General features: G+C 43.2%; 2 protein-coding genes across 11 annotated transcripts in view; one reads left to right on the forward strand and one right to left on the reverse strand.

Moving 5' to 3' along the window:
• SHLD1 (shieldin complex subunit 1) overlaps positions 1-16,216 on the reverse strand; it is a 52,137-nt gene extending 35,921 nt beyond the window's left edge. The window contains exon 1 of one of the 4 annotated variants that reach the window (XM_083730860.1): positions 15,891-16,216. The gene's annotated coding sequence lies outside the window, so the exon portion shown is untranslated. Of the gene's footprint in view, positions 1-2,500; positions 2,934-15,890 lie in introns of those variants that run through there. The other 3 variants (XM_083730859.1, XM_083730858.1, XM_083730857.1) reach the window with 3 other exon arrangements.
• The window catches only part of GPCPD1 (glycerophosphocholine phosphodiesterase 1), a 56,788-nt gene continuing 30,993 nt past the window's right edge, over positions 456-26,250 (forward strand). For 2 of the 7 annotated variants that reach the window (XM_083730316.1, XM_083730311.1), the window contains exons 1-3: positions 16,320-16,459; positions 23,898-23,978; positions 25,333-25,429. In XM_083730316.1, coding sequence (XP_083586442.1) covers positions 23,930-23,978; positions 25,333-25,429 — 146 coding nt within the window. In that variant the 5' untranslated portion in view covers positions 16,320-16,459; positions 23,898-23,929. Of the gene's footprint in view, positions 658-16,312; positions 16,460-16,667; positions 16,949-17,569; positions 17,715-18,044; positions 18,241-18,678; positions 19,649-20,162; positions 20,249-23,897; positions 23,979-25,332; positions 25,430-26,250 lie in introns of those variants that run through there. The other 5 variants (XM_083730317.1, XM_083730312.1, XM_083730313.1 and 2 more) reach the window with 5 other exon arrangements.

Here is a 26,250-nt window from a genome sequence, read left to right on the forward strand (position 1 = left end):
AGCGCGCTCCCTCCCCCTGACACGTGTCTCCATGGTAGATGTGCTTGTCTCACAAGAAACGTGGAGTTCCAGGAGCAAAAAGGCGAGCCTCCGCCGGACCCCCTTCTACTTGACTTACAACGCAGGCTCAGCACCTCCAGCCAGGCAGTTCCTGAAGCAGCAGAGGCACGAGAAAACACAGGCAAAAAAAGCAATCGATGTTGGGCTGCAGAGCAGTTCATTTGCCTGCAGACCGGATTTCCTGGTCTTTGCTGATGTTTTGTTTTCTCTCTCGTTGGAGTGGCAGCAGTGCACGGCGTTTATACAGATTACAATTTTTTAAAAATGTTTTTATTGTTAGTCGTCTCGGGACCTATCATGGGAAACAATGCATAAATTGGGGGGGGGGGGGCGGACACACACCTGTCCAAAATAGAAGCAAAAGACAGAAATGTTTTTCCCCTCAGCCTCAGAGCTCCATGTGGTGGTGATTAAGAATGCAAAATAAAAATAAAACTTGCGCAGATGCTTCCTCGGCTAGGGAGGAAACAGCCCGATATTCTAATCTCTCCTTCCTGCTTCTAAACGTGAGAATAAGGCAACGCTGCCATCTTTGTTGAGGGCGCGACGAAAAGGATGCGGAGCGAGGGACGAGGATGAAATTTGTGGTGTCAGCCGGTATTATTACTATAGGAAAACTTGAAGCATAATTTTGCGGGGAAACCGTTCGGGCATGGAGTGGAATTCGAGAAGGAAATCCTTACAGAGTTTATACAGTTAGAAAGCACTTGGTGGGGGGCTGTTTTTTGGTGTGTGTGTGTGTGTGCGCAAAAAAAAGAAAAAAAAAGAAACAGAAGCACCGACAACTTGCATTCCGAAGCATGGCATGTGCACTGCGAAATTTACCTTTAGCCTGTTCAGTGGGGCTTTGCACCCCAGGAAGATGTGCATCGGATTGCAGAAGCACACGTCTGCCAGTGCAAAACAAGCTTTCCGTTCTTTTATTGTGTGTATAATGTAATTTCTTAAGACTGAAATCCAATATTATTATTTTTGTTATTAAATAATAATAATAATAATAATAATAATAATAATAATAATAATAATTAATAATAATAATAATAAATAAATTTATTTATATCCCGCCCTCCCCAGCCGAACCTGGAGCGGCTAACAACAGTAAAATAATACAGCATTCTAAAATCAATTAATTATAAAATATAGCCCACCTTTTTCCTCCAAGGAGCTCAAGATGACATACGATAGGAGGGTTATTGTTTTGTTTTATTATGTATTTTGTTTTATTATTTTGTATTTTTATGTTGTGAACCACCCAGTGACCTTCAGAGGGAGGCATACAAATATATTAAAAAACAATAAACAAATAAATGCATGGTTCTCCTGCTATGCATTATTCCTCACAACAACCCTGTGAGGTGGGTAGCTGAGAGGCCATGACTAGCCCAAGGTCACCCAGTGAGCTTCATGGCCAAGTGGGGATCTGAACCCTGGTCTCCCAGGTCCAAGTCCAACACTCCAACCACTACACCCCACTGGCTCTACACATGCTAACCTGCGAATAAGCACCTTTGAACTCGATGGGACATACTTCTGAGTCGATGCGCACAGGATTGTGCTAAACTCGCAGTCCTATGTGTGTCTACGCTCAGGAAATCCTATTATGAGCTACCATGAGTGTCTTCAGACAGAAAGGCAGGATAAAAATATTTTAAATATGTAAGTACAGAAACAGAAGGAGGAAATGGTATGGAATAGAGTCACAGGAAACTGACAATCAAGTTCCAATAATAATAGCTATATTCAAGCTTGAATAAATAGACCCGGTTGCTAGGTTTCAGCAGCATATCAGATATACAAGACCATTTCAGTAAAACTAAAGTTTTTGGGGCCACCTAGGACATTTCAAGGGACGCGGGTGGCGCTATGGTTTAAACCACAGAGCCTAGGACTTGCCAGTCAGAAAGTCGGCAGTTCGAATCCCCACAACGGGGTGAGCTTCCGTTGCTCAGTCCCTGCTCCTGCCAACCTAGCAGTTCGAAAGCACATCCAACTGCAAGTAGATAAATAGGTACCGCTCCGGCGGCAAGGTAAACGGCATTTCCGTGCGCTGCTCTGGTTTGCCAGAAGCAACTTAGTCATGCTGGCCACATGACTCGGAAGCTGTACGCCGGCTCCCTCAGCCAATAAACCGAGATAAGCGCCGCAACCCCAGAGTCAGCCACAACTGGACCTAATGGTCAGGGGTCCCTTTACTTTAGGACATTTCAAACTGGCAACAACAGAGGAAAAAGAAAGTTTATTTTTATTTTATTTATTAAATTTGTATACTGCCCTCCATCCCAAGATCACAGGGTGGTATGAGAACACAAAATACATAATAAAAACAAAAACAAACCAATAACCCCACTCCCATAATACATTTAAAAGGACATAGAATGTTTATTATTATTATTATTATTATTAATCAGCCAAAGGCCTGGTTAAAGAGAAACATTTTCACTTGGTGCCTAAATGAGGCCTTTCTTAAGATCTGGTTGGCAACTGTGAGATCTGGATGCTGAACAAGGTGGACCATTGGCCCAATCTGGCAGGCTTGTTTCATGTTCCTAACTGAAGTTACTGGGGATAAGGTAACTTAAAACGATCGTTTACGGAGCTGTCTTATTTTCACTGGCTGTAGTTTAGCCACAGCTTGTTTGTGTTTGGAAAATGCACTAAAAGGATTAAAATTGGAGCAAAATTTTTTGATCTTTTCTTCATGCCATGCCAAAGGAGGCAGGTGGAGCATGCAGGCTCAGGAGGAGGCTAGTAACATTAAACCACAGCTTAGCATTACATTCAAATGCAGCCACTGATATGGCAGAACTAGTTTGAACACACATTCTCTGGAATGTTGTGAATGCGTATCTAAGCTACCTTGACCATACTTTATTCTGTCTTCTAAAGATTCCTAGTATAGTGAATTCTGCACCAGATACAAGGCAATTTCAAGTTCACACGGTGACTGCGCTCATTGCTTGTGAAACATTTTAAACAGAATGCTTAAGCGCTTACCTAAATTAAGCAATCAGCCTGTCAAAATGAAAAAGATTACAGCTTCACAGTATGTTGACTTTGGGCCTGTCATTTTTAACATTATTTTTTTTTTACAATGATGTGCTATGGGTTATTTTAATAAAAAAATGCCTACTCTAATCTGAACTCAATATTTATCCTTGAGCTGATTAGTCACGTATTGTCAATAACTTGCTGATAAAAACCAGTCAAACCAGTATAAGTCCCAAAGATTCAAGCTAGAGTTATCCAGGCAAAAAAAGGATATTACATGCAACAAATACTATGGGTGTCCAAAGTCTTCTTGTTTTTTAAATTGGTACTTTAAAGCTGAATGTGTCTAAGCACATGAGAGTTTAGGACCAGCAGCATTTGTTTGTTTTATAGTGCAGGTGTGGTGTGAAAGCTAGTAATTTGAAGCAAACTACCATCAGCCTTCCTGTTTAGGGTAGCAACAGCCCTACAGAACAGGCATGTAGAAACACAGAAATGGGCTTGTTACTGGTGGCACTGGTGTTATGGGGTGCCCTGTTGTTGGCACCTGTCCGTTTTGAGAGACAATGGAATGCCCTCCCTGCTGAAAAACAGGAGGCCCATCTTTATTGGCATTCCACTGCCATTTGAAGACACATCTGTTTGTTTACTGTTTTTATTTGCAGATGTCCGAGTTATATTTTAAACTGATTGTTCACTGTATGGAATTTGTCATGGTTTTGGGCTAGTACAATAATCTTATTTTGATGTAAAAACAATGCCTTTATAAGGCATCAGCTTCCTATTAAGTTTCCCACACACATCAAACTCAGTAGAATCCACTGGGAGCCCTCCAGAGTCCCGACTGCCTGCTGGACTGGGCTTGATCCTGCTGGACCTCACCTGCCTTCAGCGAAACAAATGTGATATTGGAGCGCCTATGCTCTGGTCACATGTCACTTCTACTCTAGCTTCCAGCTATATTTGTTTCAAAGGGAGCAGCAGGAGTGGTGCAGCTCCTGATATAGTGTTGAGCTCCGTGGAGAAAGTAAAATAGAAAAATAGAGTGAAGAGAGCCTTTATGTCTGCAATAGCTATTGTGGTTATGTCCAGATGTTTTGGATCACAAATCCCATTATGGCTTGGCCACACTGGCTGGAGCTGTTGGGAGACCACATCGTCTACCCTTACTTCATGAAATCAGTGGTCAAAACTGAATAGTGTGAAGGTTGCCCTTTGGTAGTTTATGATTAAACATTTCTGCAAGTGTAAGTATTTGTTTTTCATACCTATTAGATAGCTGATTAGGAAAGTCATTACTATTTTACAGATCCAGCAAATGGCCACTGCACTGCAGTGTCATAAAGTGAATTTGTATTGCAGTGTTATAATCATAAAGTGTCTTTAATAGATTTTTGTTGTGGTTCTTCTGACCTTTCTCTTCGCTTATGCATTAAGCAAACAGCAGAAAAGAACTGGCATCTCTCGCCAAGGATTAAAACTGGGTGGAACAGTCAATCAATGAGTCAGAAACTTGGCTTGTCCTCTTGGGTCAACAGTCAGCAATAGTATTGCAATATTATCAGTTTGTCTCAGAGTCTATTTCAGCAGGCAGCCTTTAAGAAAACCCAACACCTTAAATGTTGACAGTAATTTGCTGAAGTGGTTCCTGTTTCAAATATGCATTGTGAAACTGGGCTGAGGAAGGAACTGTGAAATCCACCTACTTTAAATAGAGCAGATTTCCCGATTGCAAAATGCATATACTGCGCCAGTTGTTAATGACACAGGAAATGGGGAGCCTGTTTTTATTCTAAGTATCTGGATAAACAAGCGGGCAGACACAGAAATTTTTAAAAGTGGGTAGGAGGGAGGGCAGGACAAAGTGGAGGAATGCTGTAGCAGGGGAATGGTAGCAGGTCTATAATGGGAGTGGGAGCTGAAGGATGTGCCTTACAGGCAGTGGGTGAGGCACCTATTCCTCCTTACCTCCACTTTTTAACCTAATATATCTGTATGCTTGCTACCCACTTAAATAGCAGATGGGATACTAATGGAGTGGTTTAAGGAATGTAATTAGGGGACTTGTTTATTTATTTGTTTGTTTATTATTTCATAACATTTATATACAGATTGATTGTTTAAAACCCCCCACCTCAAAATGGTTTTATTCTCAGTGCAGTCAAATTGCACTATGTCCTTGTTTAAAAAATTCTGGGGGCATAAATCTTACAATCCTGCACCTTGTTAATCCAAATTCTTCCCCCAAAACAATTCTTCAATCAAATAATGTAAATTAAGGGAAATTGAACAACTTTTCTCATTTTACATATTTATTCTTCAGTTTTTATTATTTTTACATTATCTATTTTGGCTTTGCTCAGCATTGGAAGGGCAATGGTTCTTCATAGGAACCTTCATAGGAAAAAGATTCCCAACCCCCATGGCCACACAAAAAAAGCTGGCCGCAAAATAACAGAAATGTACGGAAATCTCCCATCCCAGGATACCAGCAATGTTTAGCAAGGTGTTTAACATTCTTTGTTTACTTTTCAAAAGTGGTTTTCACTTCGGCCTTGTTCAAACAGGGAGTTAAACCATCAGTTAGCAACCTTGGTGCAATCATTGGTGCAACCTGGCCAAGCATCCACTTCTGGTCACAAGGAGGAGCCCAGAGGACACAGTAAGGTAACAACCACAGAGAGCTTTGAGCTAGCAACTTGCACCAAGGAGAGTTTTTGAGCTTCCACCTGTTGTCCACCTCTCCTGTATACTACCCTTTTTGTTGGATAATTGCAGACTTTTAAAGGGCCAATAGTCTGGCTTGAAAGTGGGCTCTGCTCCTTTGCTCAATGGCCTACCACCTGCACCTTTGGACTGGTGAGGTAGTGTAAGAAGCAGTTAGTTCTTACTGAGAGGCTTCCCACCTTCTGGTTCTATGGACCCTGCTGCTGTTGGATCTGTTCAGAATGCTGTTGGTGTGCCATACCAGAGGACTCCATCCCAGCTGTCATGAAAGGGACATGACTCTTTCATCTTGGTACTACCTTGCGCTAAAAGGCAAAAGAATTTATTAACACCAACACTGAACATTCCTCAGCATGCAAGAGTTCTCCAAATTGGCCCTCAGGTTGAGGCCCCTCTGAGCTCAGACCCAAATAAAGTCTCAGTTGTTTGGTTTGTTGTCTTTTGACGCAGCTTCCATCATTTGCAAGTTTAGGTTATCAACCACGTTTTGTAAGAACAGGCATAAATTTTGCATAAATTTCAGCAAAGGCTGTTGCAACATTACTCAGACATTTTTTTAAAAAAAACCTTCTGTTGTGGAAATCATATACAGTAAGTGAAGACTTAGCCTACGATAGAGCTAGCAGAACTCTACAGTGTTTCAATTCAGAAGTCAGGAGAGTAACTTTGAAGCTTCTGGCTGTGGGTAAATCTTGGGCTGGAGCATTGTTTAGCAGGGTTTGTTGTGGAGGGTTGTTGCTGTTGTTTTTTGTATCTTTGATTGTTACTATTTACGTGGAAATTGTTCAGTTTGGTTGTGTACCTTTTGATGTTTTGTTTATTGATTGTGACTACTTTTCTTATGTTTGTAGTTAAATAATTTTTATACGTTGCAAGCTGACTTCAGCAGGGTTTTAACTTTGGAGAGGCGGCATGTAAATAAAATGACTGATTGACCTTGGGACTGATTTGCACATGGGAAGCAACAAGGGTCCTTTTGAAAGGGTCCTTGACCATTTCAGATGGCTTGGCCCATCTAGTCCAGCATCCTTTTCTCACAGTGGCCAACCAGATGCCTGCATGAGGCTCAGTTGTGCAATGATCCTTGGCAGAATAATGCACACTTATCAAAAACCTCAGTTTAGTTAGATGAAATGGGAAAGATGCATAACAGAGCTCCAACAGTGCACTTATTAGCATCTTCAAATTAAAATGACTGCTAAGATGAATTCCCTGAACACCTGCAGCTACACAAAGGGAAATGATTTCCCCCCAAGAAATGCCAGATGTGAAAACTGAACTTGCCAGCACTGGTATACAACTGAGCTTTCTCTCTCCACTATGGGATCTTTATACTTGCTTGAAAGAATACTGTGGTATGGAGTTTGATGTAAAGAGTCCAAGGCTTATTCCTTTAAAAGGGTTGGAGTAAATGCTGAGAGCTCTCCAACATTCAGGGCTGTGTGTTGCTCTGAACATCTCTGCCAATGCTGTGCAAAGAATCTGGCACATAATTTGGCTGCCCTGAGCTTTGCCTTGCCTTTCATTTCTAATATTTCTAGTCTGTGTGGCAGTGAAAAAAGTATGAAAGTGTTGTGCTGCCGCTCTGAGCACCAGCACAAATATCCTCTGTTGCCAGGGATAATATATAGAAGCATGATGGGCAGCAAATATATAAAATCATCATCATCATCATCTGCAGTTATTTGGCTGACATTGAGGAAAATGGGTGTTCAAACCCACTCTCACACACTATTTTTCTCCTACACAACCATTTAGGGCCCCTCTTGTGCACACCCAGGACACTGTCATTTTTGGAAAGATGGACAGACAGAATGATAATAGGCTGGTCCTGAAAATCTTCAACCATCTGCATCAAAGTAATCCCATTGGCCTCAGAAGAGATTGCTTTGGAGTATGTGATTTATTCACTATTGTTTAAAAATCAATACTTCTAAACCTACAGTCCAATCCTAGAGAAGACAGTATAGTTGCTTAAAGGAGCCGTGTTCATGGCAACTTAGGTAACAGACCTACTCACATCTACTCAGAAGTGAGTCCTGTTGAATTCAGTGTGACTTACTCCCAGTGAGGTGAGGATTGCAGCCTTAATGAGACAGACTGTTCATTTGATGGCTACACTGTATTCTGTGCATATCACTTCCACCTTTTGACCCACATCTAACGAGAACCGAAGTTGTGTTCCATAGTAGAACAAGCAGATGAAAGTGCTGAATCAGAACAGGCAATGTTCCCATCTGTCAGCCACACCTCCACAGCCGGCTATAACCATTGGATCAGGGGAAACAAATGGTGTGGTTTGCACACAAGTCTTATCAAGCTGATCAGTAGTCTCAGGGTTATTTGAGGCTCTTCCAAAATCCTCCTGGTGATCTGTTTACCGTAGTCTCTTGGAGCCTCCTACCCTAGCGTTATGCTAGAAGCCATTAGTCATACTGATACAGGACCCACATGTAATTAAGAAGGCCTGTAGGCACTATCAAAAGACTGGATTTGTGCCAGGTCTTCTTCTTTTTTGAAGTGTCAAGATGACACAGATGTCCACTTATAAATACTAATAAACTGATTAAAGGAGACCTGTTGGGCATCTGTCTGATGGTGGAGACAAGAGGAATGGTAGTCTCTGGTTGGGGAAATCTCTTCATGGGCTTGGATTCCAGCTACTGCAGACAGAGCTCCATTAAAAAGGCAGTGCTTTCATGTCTCCCACTTCCATATACCCCTTGTGAAAAGCTGTTCCTGAGGTTTGTGGGGCTCACTAGAACAGCTTGGAGTACAATTCCAGGGAGTGGAATAAGGTGCTGCAGAAATTGGAGGCAGGTGCTGCAGGATTGGGGGCCCTCCCTTGAGCAAGCAAAAATGCCTTCGGCTTGCACTGGGGCACATTTGGGTCTAAGCCATAATCATTTCTGCATCTTAGACTGTGATAGTTTTCCATACCAGTAAAATATTAACAGAAATGAGCAGCCACTTCTAAAAAGCTGCCTGTTACTGAAGCCTGTCAGATTCAGTCTGTTACGATGGAAACTACAACAGGCATTAAAACTACTCTGCGGTGTCCATTTAAGCATATGCTAGGAAAACTTCTCCCAATATTAAATAGTTTAAAGTGATGCCACTTTTTTATCACCTCAGTTCACGTCATATTCCTGGCTTTTCCATGGGGCCAGCAGACCATGGGTCCTTCTAGCTCTGTACTGCCTACACTGACTAGCAGCATCTCTCCAGGACTTCAGACATGATTCTCTCCCAGTCCTACCTGAAGATGCCAAGGATTGAAGCCAGGGCCTTCTGCAAGCAGAACAGATGCACTACCACTGAACTATGGCTCTTCCCCATATAAAGGGTTTGTTAAACCTGAAACAACTGCCCCTTTGAATGTGGTTATCATATTCTTGCTTTGCTTAGGTCTTTATAATCATCTGTCTTCACTGCAAGTTTTTTCTGGTGCGTTTTTGTATTCTAAGGTTGCAATTTGTCCAGTTCCTCCATCTCTTGTTTGGTGGACACAAGAAAAAAAATCAATAGAGCTAAGGTAAACAGTATCCTTGCTTTGCTTTTTACGTCAGCTCTGCCCAACCTTTGGTGTTAACTGTTGGGGGCATGTCCACTGGGCAGAGATGGTGGGACAGGACAAATTATTACAACCACAGAATAAGACAAAAACAGCTATTAAGACAGAAGATTGTATGGTATAAAGCAAAGCAGGACTATTGAGACTTTCTACTGCTCACTCGCTCTCACCTAAAGAAGAAAACAGTGCAATTCTTGCTATACCTCCCCAATCACAGACACACGATCTAGTGTGTGCAAACCAAAACTGAGCACCAGATGAAACAAAGGACAGATTTGTATAGCAGATATGGACACCATCAAAATAAAAGGGAAATGTTAATCAGCAACTGCAGACTTCGCCTTTGTTGTTTTTCCTCTACTACATTTCATGCAAAGGTCACATAATAAGTTGTTTGGGAAGCAAGCACTCCCTGGATTTGTTATGCAATAGTCTCTCAGCAAAAAGAAGAAAAACAACCCATTTGCCTTGTAAGGTTTCAGTGATCCAATCCAAATGACTGCAGAGACAGCTGGATTGTATTCTAAATTCTCCCTTGCAAACTATACATCAAAGTGTTTGGGCCAAAACAGCTAACAATGCTCATCTTCCCTGCAGTTCTAAAGGGCTGTGTTCATGGGGCAACTCCTGGATACAGCTCTGGATACTGTTGCCTCTGTAACTAGGATTAACTTTCATCAATTTAGGCTGGTGCAACAGCTGCAGTTTCTCTTGGCCACATCTAGATGGGACTTCAGAACCTGGAGGTAGTATATATAGCCATCATGACCAGTAACCATTGATAGCTGTGTTCTCCACGAATTTAATCTCTTTTAAAGTCATCCAAGTAAAGTCATGCGCTAAGTAAGGGCACGACCAGTGTTCAGTAAGTCATCGTGACCCTTATGCAACCACTCACACACCATTTCCATCTCTCAGGGGAGAAGTTATGAAATGATAATGCTGTTGGTACATTTTCCAAACAACAAAATATTTTGCTTTGAGTTTTGGGGAAAACAGTATTTCCCCCGATAAAGACCTGATGATAATGAGAGTTCTGGATTTCTTGAATCAGCTTCCTAATTTCTGAGCATATTTATTTTTAAAAATGAAAAACCTTCAAAGGCCTGCATTTCCCCCAGCAACAAAATATTGTGCTGGCAGACTGTGGTATCTATCCTATGGTCTGGATCACTGAAAAGCATGAGTTGCAATTGTCCTCCTGTTCCTATCCATCCACTTCAAAACATGATCATCTCGGGGAGGATGTTTAATAGGAAACCAGTTCATAACTAAAATAAATAAATAAATAAATCTGTGCCATTTGCCTGCCGGTCTCATTTTATGAGCTGCTGTAATAGTCCATGACAAAGACCTGACAAACCACAACACTGCAGGAAGTTGGTATACTATACAGCTATTTTGCAAGGCTACTTGTTACCCTAGCAATACTACACTGTAAACAAAGATCTCAGGAATTTAGAGTGAAGCAATCAGAGCTAAAACAAGTTGGACTTTCCAGTATGTGACCATACTAGAAAGCTGCAGATCTTTTTGAATACTTCCAGAATTTTTTTTATTATTCACCCATATTGATTTTGCTTTGGATTCTTGGTTACGCATAACATTTAAAACTTATTTGTTTTCACTGCTTCACAACCAGAGCTACAGAAATCCATACAAATGTGGGATGAATGGCCCAACATCTGAAACGCTTGCCACTGTTAATCTGATTGTCATTTTCTAACTCCATTTTTCTTCTTTTCAAGAAAGAATATGTCAATAGAGGAAGGCTTTATAAACCACTGCTACCCTTTTTGGTCAAAAACTAAACAAGCCCAATTAGAAAATCCTACACTAGATATTAGGGACGCGAGTGGCGCAGTGGGTTAAACCACAGAGCCTAGGACTTGCCGATCAGAAGGTGGGCGGTTCGAATCCCCGTGATGGGGTGAGCTCCAGTTGCTTGGTCCCTGCTCCTGCCAACCTAGCAGTTCGAAAGCACGTCAAAGTGCAAGTAGATAAATAGGTACTGCTCCGTCGGGAAGGTAAACGGCGTTTCCATGCGCTGCTCTGGTTCGCCAGAAGCGGCTTAGTCATGCTGGCCACATGACCCGGAAGCTGTACGCCAGCTACCTCGGCCAATAAAGCGAGATGAGCGCTGCAACCCCAGAGTCGGTCACGACTGGACCTAATTGTCAGGGGTCCCTTTACACTAGATATTAAAAGCCCTTTCCCCAACCTCTTGCACATAACTTAATTTATTAGTCAATAACTATGCAAAGGCCAAAGCATGTGACTGTTCTGTTCATGGAAGACAATTTTTTATGTTCATGAATGGCTTGGTTTAAGAGGTAGTTCAATGTGAGCAAAGCTTGACTGGGTTGGAACTGCCAAAATGCATGTATAAATTTATTTAAAATGGATTCCTTCTGGCATCCTTATGTGGGATTCAATTCTGTTTTGTCAAAAGCAGCTTGTTGAAGCACTTTGCAATACAGAGAAAGGCAGCATATTATCCTTGTTTTTCAAGGACTGATAATTGGGTGAGGCCAACATCCATCATTTCAGATTTAAAATCCCTTTTAAAGTGAGATGCATTTTAATTAATTTTCCACAGCACTCGTTATTATATCCTGTGTCTCATTTTATGTTTAATTAACATCACTGCTAGGGTGACCTGTCAAACCTGCAGATCAGATTCCAGGGCCTCATATAAGCTTCTAAAACAGATTGGGTGGGAAGAGAAGATCAACTGACAAACAAGCAGGGCCAGGGAAGAAATTAATTTGGTTCGCATTTTAATGCAAACCGAATTCATACTTTCTGAAGCAGTGTACAAACTGAAACACAGCTCTCCTTCAAAATCACACTTCTCCAATTTTTCCTTTTTAAAAAATCACAAGTTGATGTGAACTGAACTTAAGAATGGGAAACTGAAGAACTGAGAGAAACCAAAACTGACAGATTTATTAATTCCTAGTAATGCTCTGGCTCCATATTTTGTCAAAGTGGAAGCAGAAAACCAGTTTTTCATTCATTCAATAGCACATTGAAATAAACATTTGCATGCAATTTGTAAACAGCATACAGCATACCAATGCCAACAGTATGAGTTACATTCTGTATTGAGATGCTTTGGGTGTGATGCATAAGTAGTTAAATCATTTTGGTTTACGGTAAGAATGTTGATACTGGTTTGGATCTCTAGTCCAACTAATGCATTGCCTCTTAAAACAGGTAGCACCAGATGCTTATGAGGAAAGGTTGGGGAAACCTCAAAGCATTTATAATTTGATCAGGACGTTAGGACAGATATCCATGATAGTTATAGCAGGAGGATCCAGCTCTTTAGTTCCTACGTCATTCAAGACTTGGTTCTGTTTTGGAAACTTCACTTAGTAGTGCAAAGACTCCCTAGTCCTGTAGTTTATGACAAAACACAAATTATATACAGAAACTATTTATTTTTAAAAAGACAGATTTATACTCATTGATTAAGGGATTGTCTAATCATATCTCAAGGGACTCTTGGTTCTATACAAGACACCATAGGTATGAATAAACTTACATATTATAACCAAATGAGAGAAAATAGAAGGTATGAAAACATATTTATTGAAAAATTGATGATTTTTATTGCCTTTTGGAGTGAAAAATATATTAGGCCATTTTCATGATTTTTCGTTAGTTGAAAGCAATAGCTTTTCAGTTTATTATTTGTTTGAATGGTTCTCTTTGCTGGCAGGTGATATAAACTTCTTTCTATACTTAGGATATATTTTGCTTATGCATATTTTCTTAATTATTAAATCTTGTTCTTCAATTAAAAATATTTTAAAAGAAAGATTGCTTATTTTGATGCATCCTCAATAGATTTTCTCCATCTGCCTTCTTTCTCAATTTGAATTTTTTTTATTTTAATATAAGTAGGTATAATCAGCAATGAACTGAGACAATTCTTGACAGATTTCTGCATTGCAGGGGATTGGACTAGATGACCCTTGGGATCCCTTCCAACTCCACAATTCTAAGATTCTAGGGCCATGGGTTTAATTGCAGGACAGGAAGGCTCTCTATTGGCTCTAGATCAACAGCACACAACATGGTCTTAGCAAGTATATTGCTGGGGAAGGGGGCAAATACAGTGGTACCTCGGGTAACATACGCTTCAGGTTACAGATTCCGCTAACCCAGAAATAGTGCTTCAGGTTAAGAACTTTGCTTCAGGATAAGAACAGAAATTGTGCTCCGGCGGCACAGCAGCAGCAGGAGGCCCCATTAGCTAAGGTGGTGCTTCAAGGTTAAGAACAGTTTCAGATTAAGTACGTACCTCTGGAACGAATTAAGTACTTAACCCGAGGTACCACTGTAATTCGTTCCGGAGGTCCGTTCTTATCCTGAAACTGTGGGTTAGCAGAGTCTGTAACCTGAAGCGTATGTAACCCGAGGTACCACTGTATATGTATTATAGTGTGCATGGGTGAGGTGCCATGTCATGCTTTGGACATGATCTATTGAACACTTCCCTTAAAGGGTTGGCTGCCACCAATTTAAGTAAAGGTAAAGGGACCCCTGACCAGTCGTGACCGACTCTGGGGTTGCGGCGCTCATCTCGCTTTATTGGCCGAGGGAGCCGGCGTACAGCTTCCGGGTCATGTGGCCAGCATGACTAAGCAGCTTCTGGTGAACCAGAGCAGCGCACGGAAATGCCGTCTACCTTCCCGTCGGAGCGGTACCTATTTATCTACTTTGACGTGTTTTCGAACTGCTAGGTTGGCAGGAGCAGGGACCGAGCAACTGGAGCTCACCCCGTCGCGGGGATTCGAACCGCCAACCTTCTGATTGTTAAGTCCTAGGCTCTGTGGTTTAACCCACAGCGCCACCCGCGTCCCAATTTACTGGATGACAATAACCATAGATATAGGGTATTGGCCGATATGGAATATATCAAGCACTGTGCAACCAGAGGTATGGGGGAGAATAACATCTACCAGAAATGGGAGAAGAGTTTATTGAAAGCTCAGTGATAGAGCATCTGTCTTGCAAAGGGGAAAGTCCCAGGTTCAATCCTCAACATCTCCAGATTGGGAGAGACCCCTGCCTGAAATCCTGGAGAGCTGCAGCCAGAAGATGTGGACGATACAAGCTAGGTGAACCCAGAGGCGTAGCGTGGGGGAGGGGCTCCGGGCACAATTTTGTGAGGGGGTGCCCCCACAGCTCCACCCCTGGGTCATACCTGACCCAGGGGAGGAGAATGTGAGAGTGGGCAGCAACGATGCCACCCACCTTCCTCAGCTGTGGAGTGCCTTACGCCCAGCCACATCAGCTCAGCCACAGAATCAGGCTTGATCAGGCGGCAGAGAGCAGGAAGAGAGTGGGTGGCAGCTTCTCCACTCCTCTCATCCCGAGACGCCCAGGAGGGCGCCTTCTTCCCCGCCTTTGGGGGTGCACTCTGTGCACCCGCCCCGGGCAGCGTGGGCATATGCTCCGCCGCTTGGTGACCAAATGATCTGACAAGGGCTGGCCTGTCCATGAGGATGACCAAGAGAGTTGCCTCAGGGGGCAGAATCTAAGGGGCACCTCTTTCCACTGGAAAAGCAAGGAGCAGCAGTTGTGGCTTCTAGCAAGGTCTTGTAAGAGCCCTGGAACCTGCTTCCCCACTTTGCCTAAGGCAGCAAAATGGGACACCCCTGGATCCGACTCAGTGCGTATAAGGCAGCTTCCTGCATTCCCATAAGCATTCATTTGAATTTGTTGTGGGGATGTCAGACGTCGCCACTTCAAAGCAAGTGCCACCCCACACTACTTTCTGGTGTAGCTTCATTTCTTGATTGGGGGGGGGGCAGCTGCCCTCCTCTTTGCTATGCCCATTCTGGGAGAGACTCCTGTCTGAAATCCTGGAGAGGCAATATACAAATTCAATTAACAGTAAAATTCAATGTTTAATGTTTTATTATATTTTAAATAGGTTTGGAAGCTGCACAGAGTGGCTGGGGCCACCCAGTCAGATGGGCGAGGTATAAATAATAAAATTATTGTTATGATTATGTAATAGGACATCCCTGTTTTCATCGTAGAAATGTTGGGTGTGTGTGTAATAATAATATCTGTAAGCCCCTTTCAGTCCCTGTCAGAAAGGGGGGTGTATACACACCCCTTCTGACAGGGACTGAAAGGGGCTTACAGATATTATATATATATATATATATATTACATACTCACACTCCTGAGCTTCCCATACATGAGCATGAAAGTGTGTGTGTGTGTGTGTGTACTATATACATATATCTGTAAGCCCGGATGATAATAATAATAATAATAATGATAATAATAATAATAATAATAATAATAATAATAATAATATCATTATCATCAGTGCTTTTTCTGGGGGGACGCATACCCCTAACCATTTTGTGATTCTTTGTACTTTTGTCCATTTACTGTATTTATTTTTCCCCATTTGAACTATAAAACGGTGATATTCTTGAGTCAAAACGAGAGTACCCCTAAACATTTTTTTAGGGGGAAAAGAGCACTGGTTGTTATTATTATTACATACCCTCCCAATATATGACTGTATATTAGTAGCCATAATATTCCTCGCTCTTCTCACGGGGGGAGGGGGAGGGGCGGGAAATAAGCGGGTTAGTCGGCGCGAAACCCGACCGCGTCTGAGGCGCCCATGAACGTGCGACGAATCTCACCCGAAACCGGCGGCGGCAACCCGTCTTGGCCTTTCCTTCCTTCCTTCCCTCCGCCGGTTACTCCGCCTCCGCCCGCCCGGCCTGCCCGCCTCTCTCCCCTCAGCTTTTGCCAAGGCCGCGCTTTCTAGGAAAAACCGCCGCTTGCCCCCTCGCGGGCGGCTGAGGCGGCTTCTGTCTCCCCCTCCCCCAACCCCTTCTCTCTCACTCCCTGATTGGCCGCGGCCGTCACGTGCTCCCGGGCGCCGGCTCCGCTCCCCTCCCCCCCTCCGCCCGTGGCGGCTGCGCCGGTGGCGGCTCCGGCCGGGGCGGCTGTAACCGGTTTGAGGCAGGGAGGGGAAGAGGCTCGCCAGTCGTCAGCGCCGCCGGCTTTATCCTCGCCGAACCCGGAGAGGAAGTCTCGCCGTCGCCTCTTCTCCGTGGGCAGGTCAGTCACAAAAGATGGGGTCGCGCGTGGCTGTGGGGGCGGCTTGTGGTGGGGAGGCGCCTACGCCTTTTCTTTTGCGCGTTCTTCTGTGAGGAAACCTGTCTTCTTCCTCCTCCCACGACCGCCTCCCCCCTTTCCTGCCCCGTGTTGGTTTAATCCACTCCCCCCCCCCCAACAAAAACATCGAGCTAACGGTAGGATTCGAACTCAGTACTCGGCCGTCATGGGGTGCGTGGGGGGCGGAACATGGGCCGCTGGGACTGTGTGTGTGTGTGTGTGTGTGTGTGTGTGTGTGTGTAGAAACCTCACCTTTTAACAACAACCACGTTTGGGAGGACTGGTCCTGCGTGGGAAAAGCGATCCTTTGCCTGGGGGGTTTTTCTATGATCCTCTGCGGAGATCCCCGCGTCGCAGTGGGGTTGGATACCACATGGCCCCACGGAGGCACTTTTCCTGTTGTGAACCGCCCTGGGATCTTTGGATGAAGGGGTGTGTGTGCAAATTTAATAAATAGTAGTAATAGTAATATCTTCCATCTAACTGTGATTCTGTGATCTAATAGTAGTAGTAGTAATAGTAATCATCATCGTATCTTCCAAGAGTGATTCTGTGATCTCCTTCTTTGACAGCTGGAACTGCCCCTGCTAATAGGGACAATAGGCAGCTTCCTCCCGCTGAGCCTGAAACAACCATCTTAACTCAGGGCTTATCCATCATTCCCAGCCTTGCCATGGAGAGGATGGAAACTGAGCATGGAACTTTCTGTATGCGCTGCTGTTGCTGAGATATTTGCCCCCACCACAAGCTAGCAAAATGGTTATTTTTGTAATGTTACATTTCCCTCTTGATTCCTCAAGGAGGTCAGGCTGCTGACTCCCTCACCTTTTATCTTTACAAGGGCCTTGGGAGTTGAGCCAGGTTGAGAGATTGCGGCTGGGTCCAAGGTGACTTGTGCAGTGAGCATTGTGGTGGATTTGAACCCGTTTCCTCCTTGCCAGCCACTGTTCATCTTCATTGGGCCCAAGGAACTTCCATAATTCCAGTTATGCAAGATGGGACCTGGCTTAAGTTGTTTACTGAATGTGCCCATCTTCCCTTTTCTCTTTGTAGGATGACCAAGATGCAAAGGAAGACAGCAGTACCTCTGCAGTTTTAACAGCTTTGTAGATGAGGGAACTTCAGCAGGTGCAACTTCCTGTGCAGAGAGAGGAAATGTGCACCTGTTGAAAGCATCTCTAATACATGACAATCAGAGGTGCAAAGTTCTTTCCTTCTTACTGTCTGGCAATTCTTACTTCCTACTTAAAAAAAAAGAGGATAAACAGGAAAGAGATGCCATTGGTGCAACTAACCAGAGAGAGCCAGTGTTGTGTAGCACACTAGACTTCAGCAGAAGCAGGAGAGTGCAGTTCTACTTGTTAAAAGTTCAACAAGAGAAGCATGTTCTGTATTGGGCAGGGGAAAGTGAACCCCTCTTACAGTTTTGCTTTATTTAAGTATAAAAGTATTTCTGTTCCGCCATATCAGAAAATATCAGAACATAAAATAGAGACACACCCTTCTTTCCCACTTATAATCCCTGCAGGTTTATAAAGATCTTATTTCTCTCTGTGGTTTGCAGAGGTGGGAGAGGAATCTAACCTGTGTTTGAGCTGTACTTTTTCAGACTGCAGATGGGAATTCATATGATTGAATACTTTTCCATGTCTAAATAATTTATGGCATATATATTTATATTACAGGCTTCAGGTTACAGACTCTGCTAACCCAGAAATACAGTGGTGCCCCGCAAGACGAACGCCTCGCAAGACGAAAAACCCGCTAGACGAAAGGGTTTTCCGTTTTGGAGGCGCTTCGCAAAACGCCCCGGGAAGTCTCTGCTGTCCCAGGGGCTTTTAAAATGCTGGGGGACGGCAGCGAAGGCTTCGCTGCCACCGGCCAGCATTTTAAGACCGCCCCGGGACAGCGGAGAAGTCTCCGCTGTCCCGGGAAGGCAGGCGGGGGGGGGGGGGAGCAAAGACTTTCGCCCCCCACCGGCCTTCAGAAGAGGTCGGGGGACAGACTGTCCCCGGGCCTGGTCTGAAGGCGGTTTCCATAGGAACGCATTAATTGATTTTTAATGCATTCCTATGGGAAACCGTGCTTCGCAAGACGAAAAACTCGCAAGACGAAAAGACTTGCGGAATGAATTAATTTCGTCTTGCGAGGCACCACTGTAGTACCTCGGGTTAAGAACTTTGCTTCAGGGTAAGAACAGAAATCGTGCTTCGGCGGTGCGGCGGCAGCGGGAGGCCCCATTAGCTAAAGTGGTGCTTCAGGTTAAGAACAGTTTCAGGTTAAGAACGGACCTTCGGAACGAATTAAGTACTTAAGCCGAGGTACCACTATTTATATTTATTCTGGCATGTGAGGAAGAAGGCTAGGTTAGCAACCTTCTCCCTGACATTACAACTTTGTGTGGAAAGAGTTGTTTTGGTATGTGAGTTCACGTGAGTTCCCACCAGCAATGTGAAATTGTACAGCCTAGGCACAGATTGGCCACTGCAGTGAAACCGCTCGTCTCTCCCTCTTCTTCCTCCTCAGTGGTTTTGGCGGTGTTATGCAATAGTCCCTTTTTATTCCACCTCTCTAGAGTTATATGGGGCAGGTAGTTTCATAATGCTCCTGGTTAATCCAGACAGTGGTCTGTCTTGCAGAGGGAGGAAAGAAAAGAGGTCTAGGTACTGGTTTGGCTTCTGTGTCCTTGTCTGCCTCTTTGGTGCAGAGGATGTGGGAAAGATGCCAGATCCTCATAAGAAGCTGTCATAGAGCTGGGGAGAAGCCAGTCAGAGAGAAGGGCGTTAGTGAATGGTTTTTAATTATTGTCTTTGCTATTGGTCATAGACACACAGACTGGGGTGACAGGAGGCAAAGAAATGTGTTAAAGGTCTTTCTACGTTATGTAATGTATGTTACGATAAAAAAGCTGGTGCCAGCTGATATGGAGCAGCTGTCTAGGGAGGAATGTGACTGTATTAAATAACATTAAGCTAGCTGCAGCATGGATGACAGACTCTTTTGAGCCTTTTATATCCTTAAGAAACAAACAAGCTCTTCAGACATGAAGGTTTTGAAGAATAGCAGTCCTTTAAGTGGGATGTTATAGATGCCTTCTCTGTACAGTAGGGAAAACTATACTACTTTGTATAGGTATGTAAGCCATTTTTTTAAAGATTGATGATAATGTGCACATACATTGGCATTTGATACTATTGTAAACTTGGCGTTAAACAGTAGACAGTCATTGGGACTTGTTGGCTTACCTGTGATTCTGTTTACCTTTTTGTATATCTCAGTCTTAATTGTTTTAAGCAAAATTAATCACATTGACTCAGGATTGTGGAATTTGAACATAAGCTTCAGTATATAGACCATGTATTTCTTGTATAAAAGTACCAGATAGACTTGAGTAACATAGCATAGGGTGACTTAAAGCTTCCAGTATGTGTCCATTGACCTCATCTTGTAATTCTCTGACAAATTTGTTATCAACCACTTTATCTCGTCTCCAAAGCAAATGAAATACTTGCAGTGCAATAATAAACAAGCATGCTAGGCAGTAATTGTGTTGAAGTACATTGTGACGCAAGTTATTTATGTTCATTTATGGTAGCGATTAAATAATTGTACTCTTCCACCTGTACTATTATGTAGCATAGGCAAAGGGGCTCTCTGGTCCCCTCTCCTGTGATGTGTGAAGACCTTTTACCAGGACCCTCCCCTTCTTAAACATCTCAACCATTCTGCTCTGTAGGTATGTTGGCATGGCAAATAATAGAGAGGTGCAGAGGTACCTAAAGGAAAGTCTTTGTACCTACCTAAAGCATCAACAACTTACACTGGGGAAAGAGAAGTGTCAGTATGGAGTCTGTATTGCACATTTCAAAATATGGTTTCTATTAAAAATAGTTGCTGACCAGGGTGTTAAAGTAGTAAGGTGGTTTAATCCTAAATACACTTAGGGCTTTCTGACCTGAGGACTAATATCTGAAGCAGATTTGGGTTATTTGGGGTGGTAGTGGTGGAGAGGAAGGTGAAGTCTCATTGGTGAGTAGAGGTCTGTTCTGCTCATATGCCACTGGATTTCACCTTTAGTTAATACTTTTCTGGCTTAAGATCTCATACTAAGTATGTATTCCTCAAAGCATATCACTTTTGTTGTTGTTGTAGAATACAATTCAGCACCTCAATTTTATAGGGCTATATCTGAAAGAAACAGAAATATTCATTTCAGTTTATCAGTAGCATTCTGCATTGATACCATTCAATTCTCCCTCCTGAACTTGAGTAGGCTGTGATTCTGCAATGCAGCATCAGAACCATATATACTCTGGTTGATTTATTTCTCTGTGTGAAGAAGTTGTCTTGTCAACACTTTGGGCTATCAGCTGAGAAATAATTTGGATGCTGCTGTTACAAATCCTGCAGAGTACACAGATCCTTTGACCGACGTCATGGAAATTATGCAGTTCCACCGATGGATATTAGTTCTACTTTAAAGAAAATAGGTAGTGCAGTCCTACTCCAAGTAGATCCATTGAAATCAATGGTCATGGATAACTTGGGTTCATTAATTGCATTGGGTTTATTCTTACTAGGTCTACAACCTAATGTTAAGACACAGCTGTATTTTTAAATTAAAAAAATGCAAGAAACATCATTTTAATCGATTTCATGCCCCCTCCTTATTGCACTGGCTGCATTTTGGTATGTTTCTGCCCAAAACGGAACTGCTGAGCACAGTAGCTTGTAATTGTATGAGCATTTTAGAACCGTGGGGTGTGGGTGTGGGTGCTGTCATTCTTTCACTTTTTGTTTTTAAGCTTCATGTTTTGTTTTTAAGAAAATGTCAGCCACTCAGAGGTTTTCTCCTCGAGATCAAGTTATAAAACATTTTAATAAGAATGGAAAGCAATGTTTTGAAGTCTCCCCAGGCCCAGCTGCTTCTTCCTCTCTCTTCATCAGAAAAAGCATCTGTGGCTTCTCCTTTCCTTAATAACTCTCCCTAAAGACTCCCTAAAGCCACTGTTCCCTGCTACACAAAGTTTGTGTGGATAGCTGTAGTGCAGCTTGTTTGATGTCCAGAGAGAGCACATGATCTGAAAGAATATCACTTCTTCAGAACGATGCCAATGACAGTGTGACTACAGAATGAATCTCCATACATCTCCACAGATAAATAAAGCCAGGAAAGCACCCTCCTTGCTTTCACTGCAGGGTTTCATAGTCCTGATACTTACAGCAAAGTACCAAAACAAACAAACAAAAAATTTGCTGACTCCGATAAATAGCAACCCGCAGAAAAATTGTAAACATATGTAGATGTGTAGTTTGACCGCTTCGGTGCTTGAACTACAAACTCAACCTAGCTTATCTCACACAGCTGTTGTGGTGATAAAAGTAGGAAGGGGAAGGCAATCAACACAGTCTGGAGCTCCTGAGAGGGAAATTGAGATACAAATACAGTGGTGCCCCGCAAGACGAACGCCTTGCAAGACGGAAAACCCGCTAGACAAAAGGGTTTTCCGTTTTGGAGGCGCTTCGCAAAACGAATTTCCCTATGGGGTTGCTTCACAAGACGAAAAAATCCTGTGAGTCCCCGCAGGTTTTTTTTTGCTTTCCCCCCCTTTTTCCTAAGCCGCTTAACAGCTGATCGCTAGAAGCCGCTAGACCGCTGTAGCGCTAATCCGCTAAGCTGTTAATGGGCTTGCTTCGCAAGACGAAAAAACCGCTAGAGGAGGAACGGATTCTTTTCGTCTCACCACTTTATACAAAACATAAATTCACTCAAAACTTATTGGCTGCCTTGATTTTAAAGAATATTTGCATTAAAATACATAGGAAATTTAACTGCAAGGTAAATTGTTTTGTGAATGTAGTTGCTGATTCTTTTTGCATTATATATGTTTGTTTTATGGTGACTGTATAAATAACAGCTCAGTGATGACAAGCAGGCCAGTAGTGGTTGCCTGGATGACATGGAAAATCGGCAGGGTGCTATAATATATATATTTTCTCATTAGAAGGAAACATCTTTTATTTCAAGGGAGGTAAAGGTAAAACGACCCCTGACCATTAGGTCCAATCGTGGCCAACTCTGGGGTTGCGGCACTTATCTCGCTTTATTGGCCGAGGGACCTGGCGTACAGCTTCGGGTCATGTGGCCAGCATGACTAAGCTGCTTCTGGCGAACCAGAGCAGTGCATGGAAAATGCCGTTTATCTTCCCGCTGGAGCGGCACCTATTTATCTACTTGCACTTTGACGTGCTTTCGAACTGCTAGGTTGGCAGGTGCTGGGACTGAGCAAAGGGAGCTCACCCCGTCACGGGGATTCAAACCGCCAACCTTCTGATCAGCAAGTCCTAGGCTCTGTGGTTTAACCCACAGCGCCACCCGCGTCCCATTTCAAGGGAGGTACTTCTGAGTAAAACATACCAAAACCAGCCAGTTGTGTTTTATACACTCCTAAGAGTAAATAAAGTAATGTTTGCTCCAGGAAAGTGTTTTAACAAACATAACCCCAGTACCTTCCTGCATCCAGCTTCTCCTGCTTTTTCTGTTGCTCTTTGGTGGGGATGGTCCACATTCCTTCCTCTGATGGCTTAGCAACAGTGATTAAGTGTCCTTAGCAACTGTGCTGCCTGTTGAGTTGCAGAAGCATTAGAGCTGCCTTCGTGTTTTGCTCTCTAACTTCCTTCAGAAATGTCCAACTGAGTGACTTGGGGTGGGAGAGGGAAAATTAAGAATCTGGGGCCTCTTCTGGTCTTGTCCCCCCAAATCTGACCTCTTCTACCCATCTGTCAGCAGGCCCTGCTCAGTACTGCCTCATTTCCAGCTCCTCATCTCTGGAAATTCTGATTCAGTTTCAGAATTGTCCCCAGACATGGGTGGGAATGAACAAACTGAAATTTAATCCACACATGGCAGAGTTTCTGTTAATTGTAAGCAACCTTACAAATATTTTTATTCTTTAAAGTCGGGATATAAATCAGGTGGGGAAACTGAGGCCTGGGGACCAAATGTGGCCCTTTAAGCCTCTCTGCCTGGCTCTCATAATTTTCCTCACGCCATACCCCTCACTGGCCTTTCTTCATACCTTGAATGTGTCCCTGAACTCTGATAATTCCTCTTGGTTGTCTGCATGGAAGATAGAGAAGGATGTGTGTGTGAGTGTTTGTGTGTGGAAACTAGCCTACTGTGCAAAGGTAACAATTGTATTCTTTGCTCACATTTGCCTCTGGCCCCACCCTCTCCTGACATGTGGCCCTTGGAAGATTCTCCAGAAGGGAATTCGGTATAACTGGATTTTTTTTTTTTTTAAAAAAGGTATAATATTGAGATGTATACAGAAATGACCTGCTCCTAAACTAGTGCTTTTTTTGCCCCCTTTTTCAATAGGGTACAACAGCCGTTGAACATAATTCACAAGCATGTCACCTTGCCACATTACCTTTGAAGTAAGAGGAATACCACCACCAGGTACAAAAAACTTGTAATAAGCTTTGGCTTTCTGACATGCAAGCATATGCATGCATGCTCATGTCCCTTGTAGACTTTGGCACCACTGTTTTCCCAACCCACTTGTATTCTCTTCCTCTTTAGATATATTTTTTTTTATATATAAAATTGAGTACCCTACATACTTGGTCCTCTTCGCACAGCTTCCTAGGTCTGTGTCTGCCCTCTTTCGACCTCTCTTTATATCTCCACCCTCCACTGCTGAGCTCTGCCAACAAAGCTGCATTGGTCTCATAACAAGTGTACTGTCCAAGTCACCTATTTGATCCTTTTCCCTTGCCAGGTGACATGTTCAGAAATATTACATAATGGCCCAAGCTCACCAGGCAGCAAAGTTATTAGTGTCTCAGATAACAGTCAGTCGACTGTTTTTAGCTTAGAACACATGACCTGTATAAATGCTTACAAGACTTATTTAATGCAGGAATGTGTTGCACAAATGTTCCTACAAGGCTAACCAGCAGCTTGTACACAGCTTTGGGATATCATTTCACCTCTCTCCACCCCCCTGCCCCCTCCCGGTGGATCCATATAGTGTTATGTGTGTATCGAGTAGTGCTGGGAATGGTATTTCACTGCAGTGAATAAATGCTTAGGTTGCCACTTTCCAGGCTCACAGTAACGTACAAATTATCTGTTTCCTTTTCTTCAACCTTCTCTTTGTTACCACTGTATAGAACAGCCTGCTTTAGTGAACTAATTGTAACTAATTAGCAGCCCCCCCTCCCAAATAAGTGTTTAAAGGTTATCTGCTAACAGATTGATACATGGGCAGGGTCTGTTCCCAGAGGGCTTTATCACCCCGTTGCTGGGCTTTCTGAGTGAGAGAAAGACTGAGAGTTGAATGCAAAAAAGTAATTATGTGAATGGAACAACTTCCATTTGTACAACAGAGCTATCCCTCACTCTTCTGCTGCCCATGTCCCCTCAAATCTCTTCCAGGGGATTAGGAGAACCCCCTGGAGCAGATTGGGGGGGACATGGCAGGAGGAGAGTGAGCAAAAGTTCCACCCATGCAGTAACTTCATGAGATGCAAGTTTTGAGCCCCCCCCCCCCCCCAGGTCTGCCTTGCCTTATGTGTGCTTGGTCAGGCACATAAATTCCTCCTGCTGCTTGTTTAGTTCTATGATTTCCAGATAGTGCTTTGAATATTCTTAAAAGAAAAGCAGTTCAGAAGTTGAATAATTTCGAGTCTGCGCCTGTTCTTAGTGTGGGCCTGATACGTTACATAATATTGGCAAAAGTGTATTGTGAAAACTCTTAAATGTTCAGAAGCTTTATTGTATGCTTTCTAGTATATATTTATTTTTCTAGGAGAAGTTTTGGCAATATGTGGCAGTTGCAATTCTCTGGGAAGTTGGGATCCCCAATCCGCAGTAATCCTACAGCCAGAGGAGGAGGCTGGTGATGTGTAAGTTTCTTTCAGGAGCACATTTTGAAATTCACAACCATGCATGCAGGCTGGCTTGACACCAAATATACAGTTCAAGTGCTACTTCTTGTTCTTTACCTCAACTTCTGAGCACCTCATTCTAGAAGACAAATGACACTTGAGGTGAATTATCCCTTCTGGCTTGGTATATACTTCAACCCTGCTTAAGCACTTGAATTGCTCACATTTGTTTCAAGCGTGCCTGTAAAAAAGTACTTTCACCCATGTAACACATTCAACTACAGTGTCCATCACCCCATTAGCATGGCCACTGGTCAAAGATAATGAGGGGTGTAGTCCAACAATATATGGAGTCCCCATTGGCTACCCCTGCATACCTTCATCAAATGTTACCTTTTCCCCAGCCCCTTCCAGTGTGATTCAGAAAGCTGCACAGTGAGTTCTTTGCATGCAGTAGGCATCTTGTTCCTTTTCTTTACCCCAGCAGTTTCGTCTTGCCTCTTGAGAAGAGACAAATCTGATGTAGCTTTAAGGCCCCTAAGTTCAGTTTTTTAATACTATCATAGCGGTGGTTGCACTTAGGCGGGGGGAAATTCCCGGTGTCTGTCTGCTTTTCTCACATATAACTGAGAACTCAGCCCTTACTGGATCACTGTGCTATGAATGAGCACCACTCATTTTCCACGTGGAGCTAATTGCATGGATGCTTTTAAAATACATAGTGTCACAGCAGAAATGGCCCTTTGAAACAACGTGGAAGTATAGGTCAGACACCTTGTATTCTGAGGGGTGTGCGCACACACAGGGATTTTTAAAGCAAGTGTCCTTGTTGTACAGCC

The sequence above is a fragment of the Podarcis gaigeae genome (genome assembly GCF_964106915.1).
Source record: "Podarcis gaigeae genome assembly, chromosome: 3".
Taxonomy (NCBI): Eukaryota; Metazoa; Chordata; class Lepidosauria; order Squamata; family Lacertidae; genus Podarcis; species Podarcis gaigeae.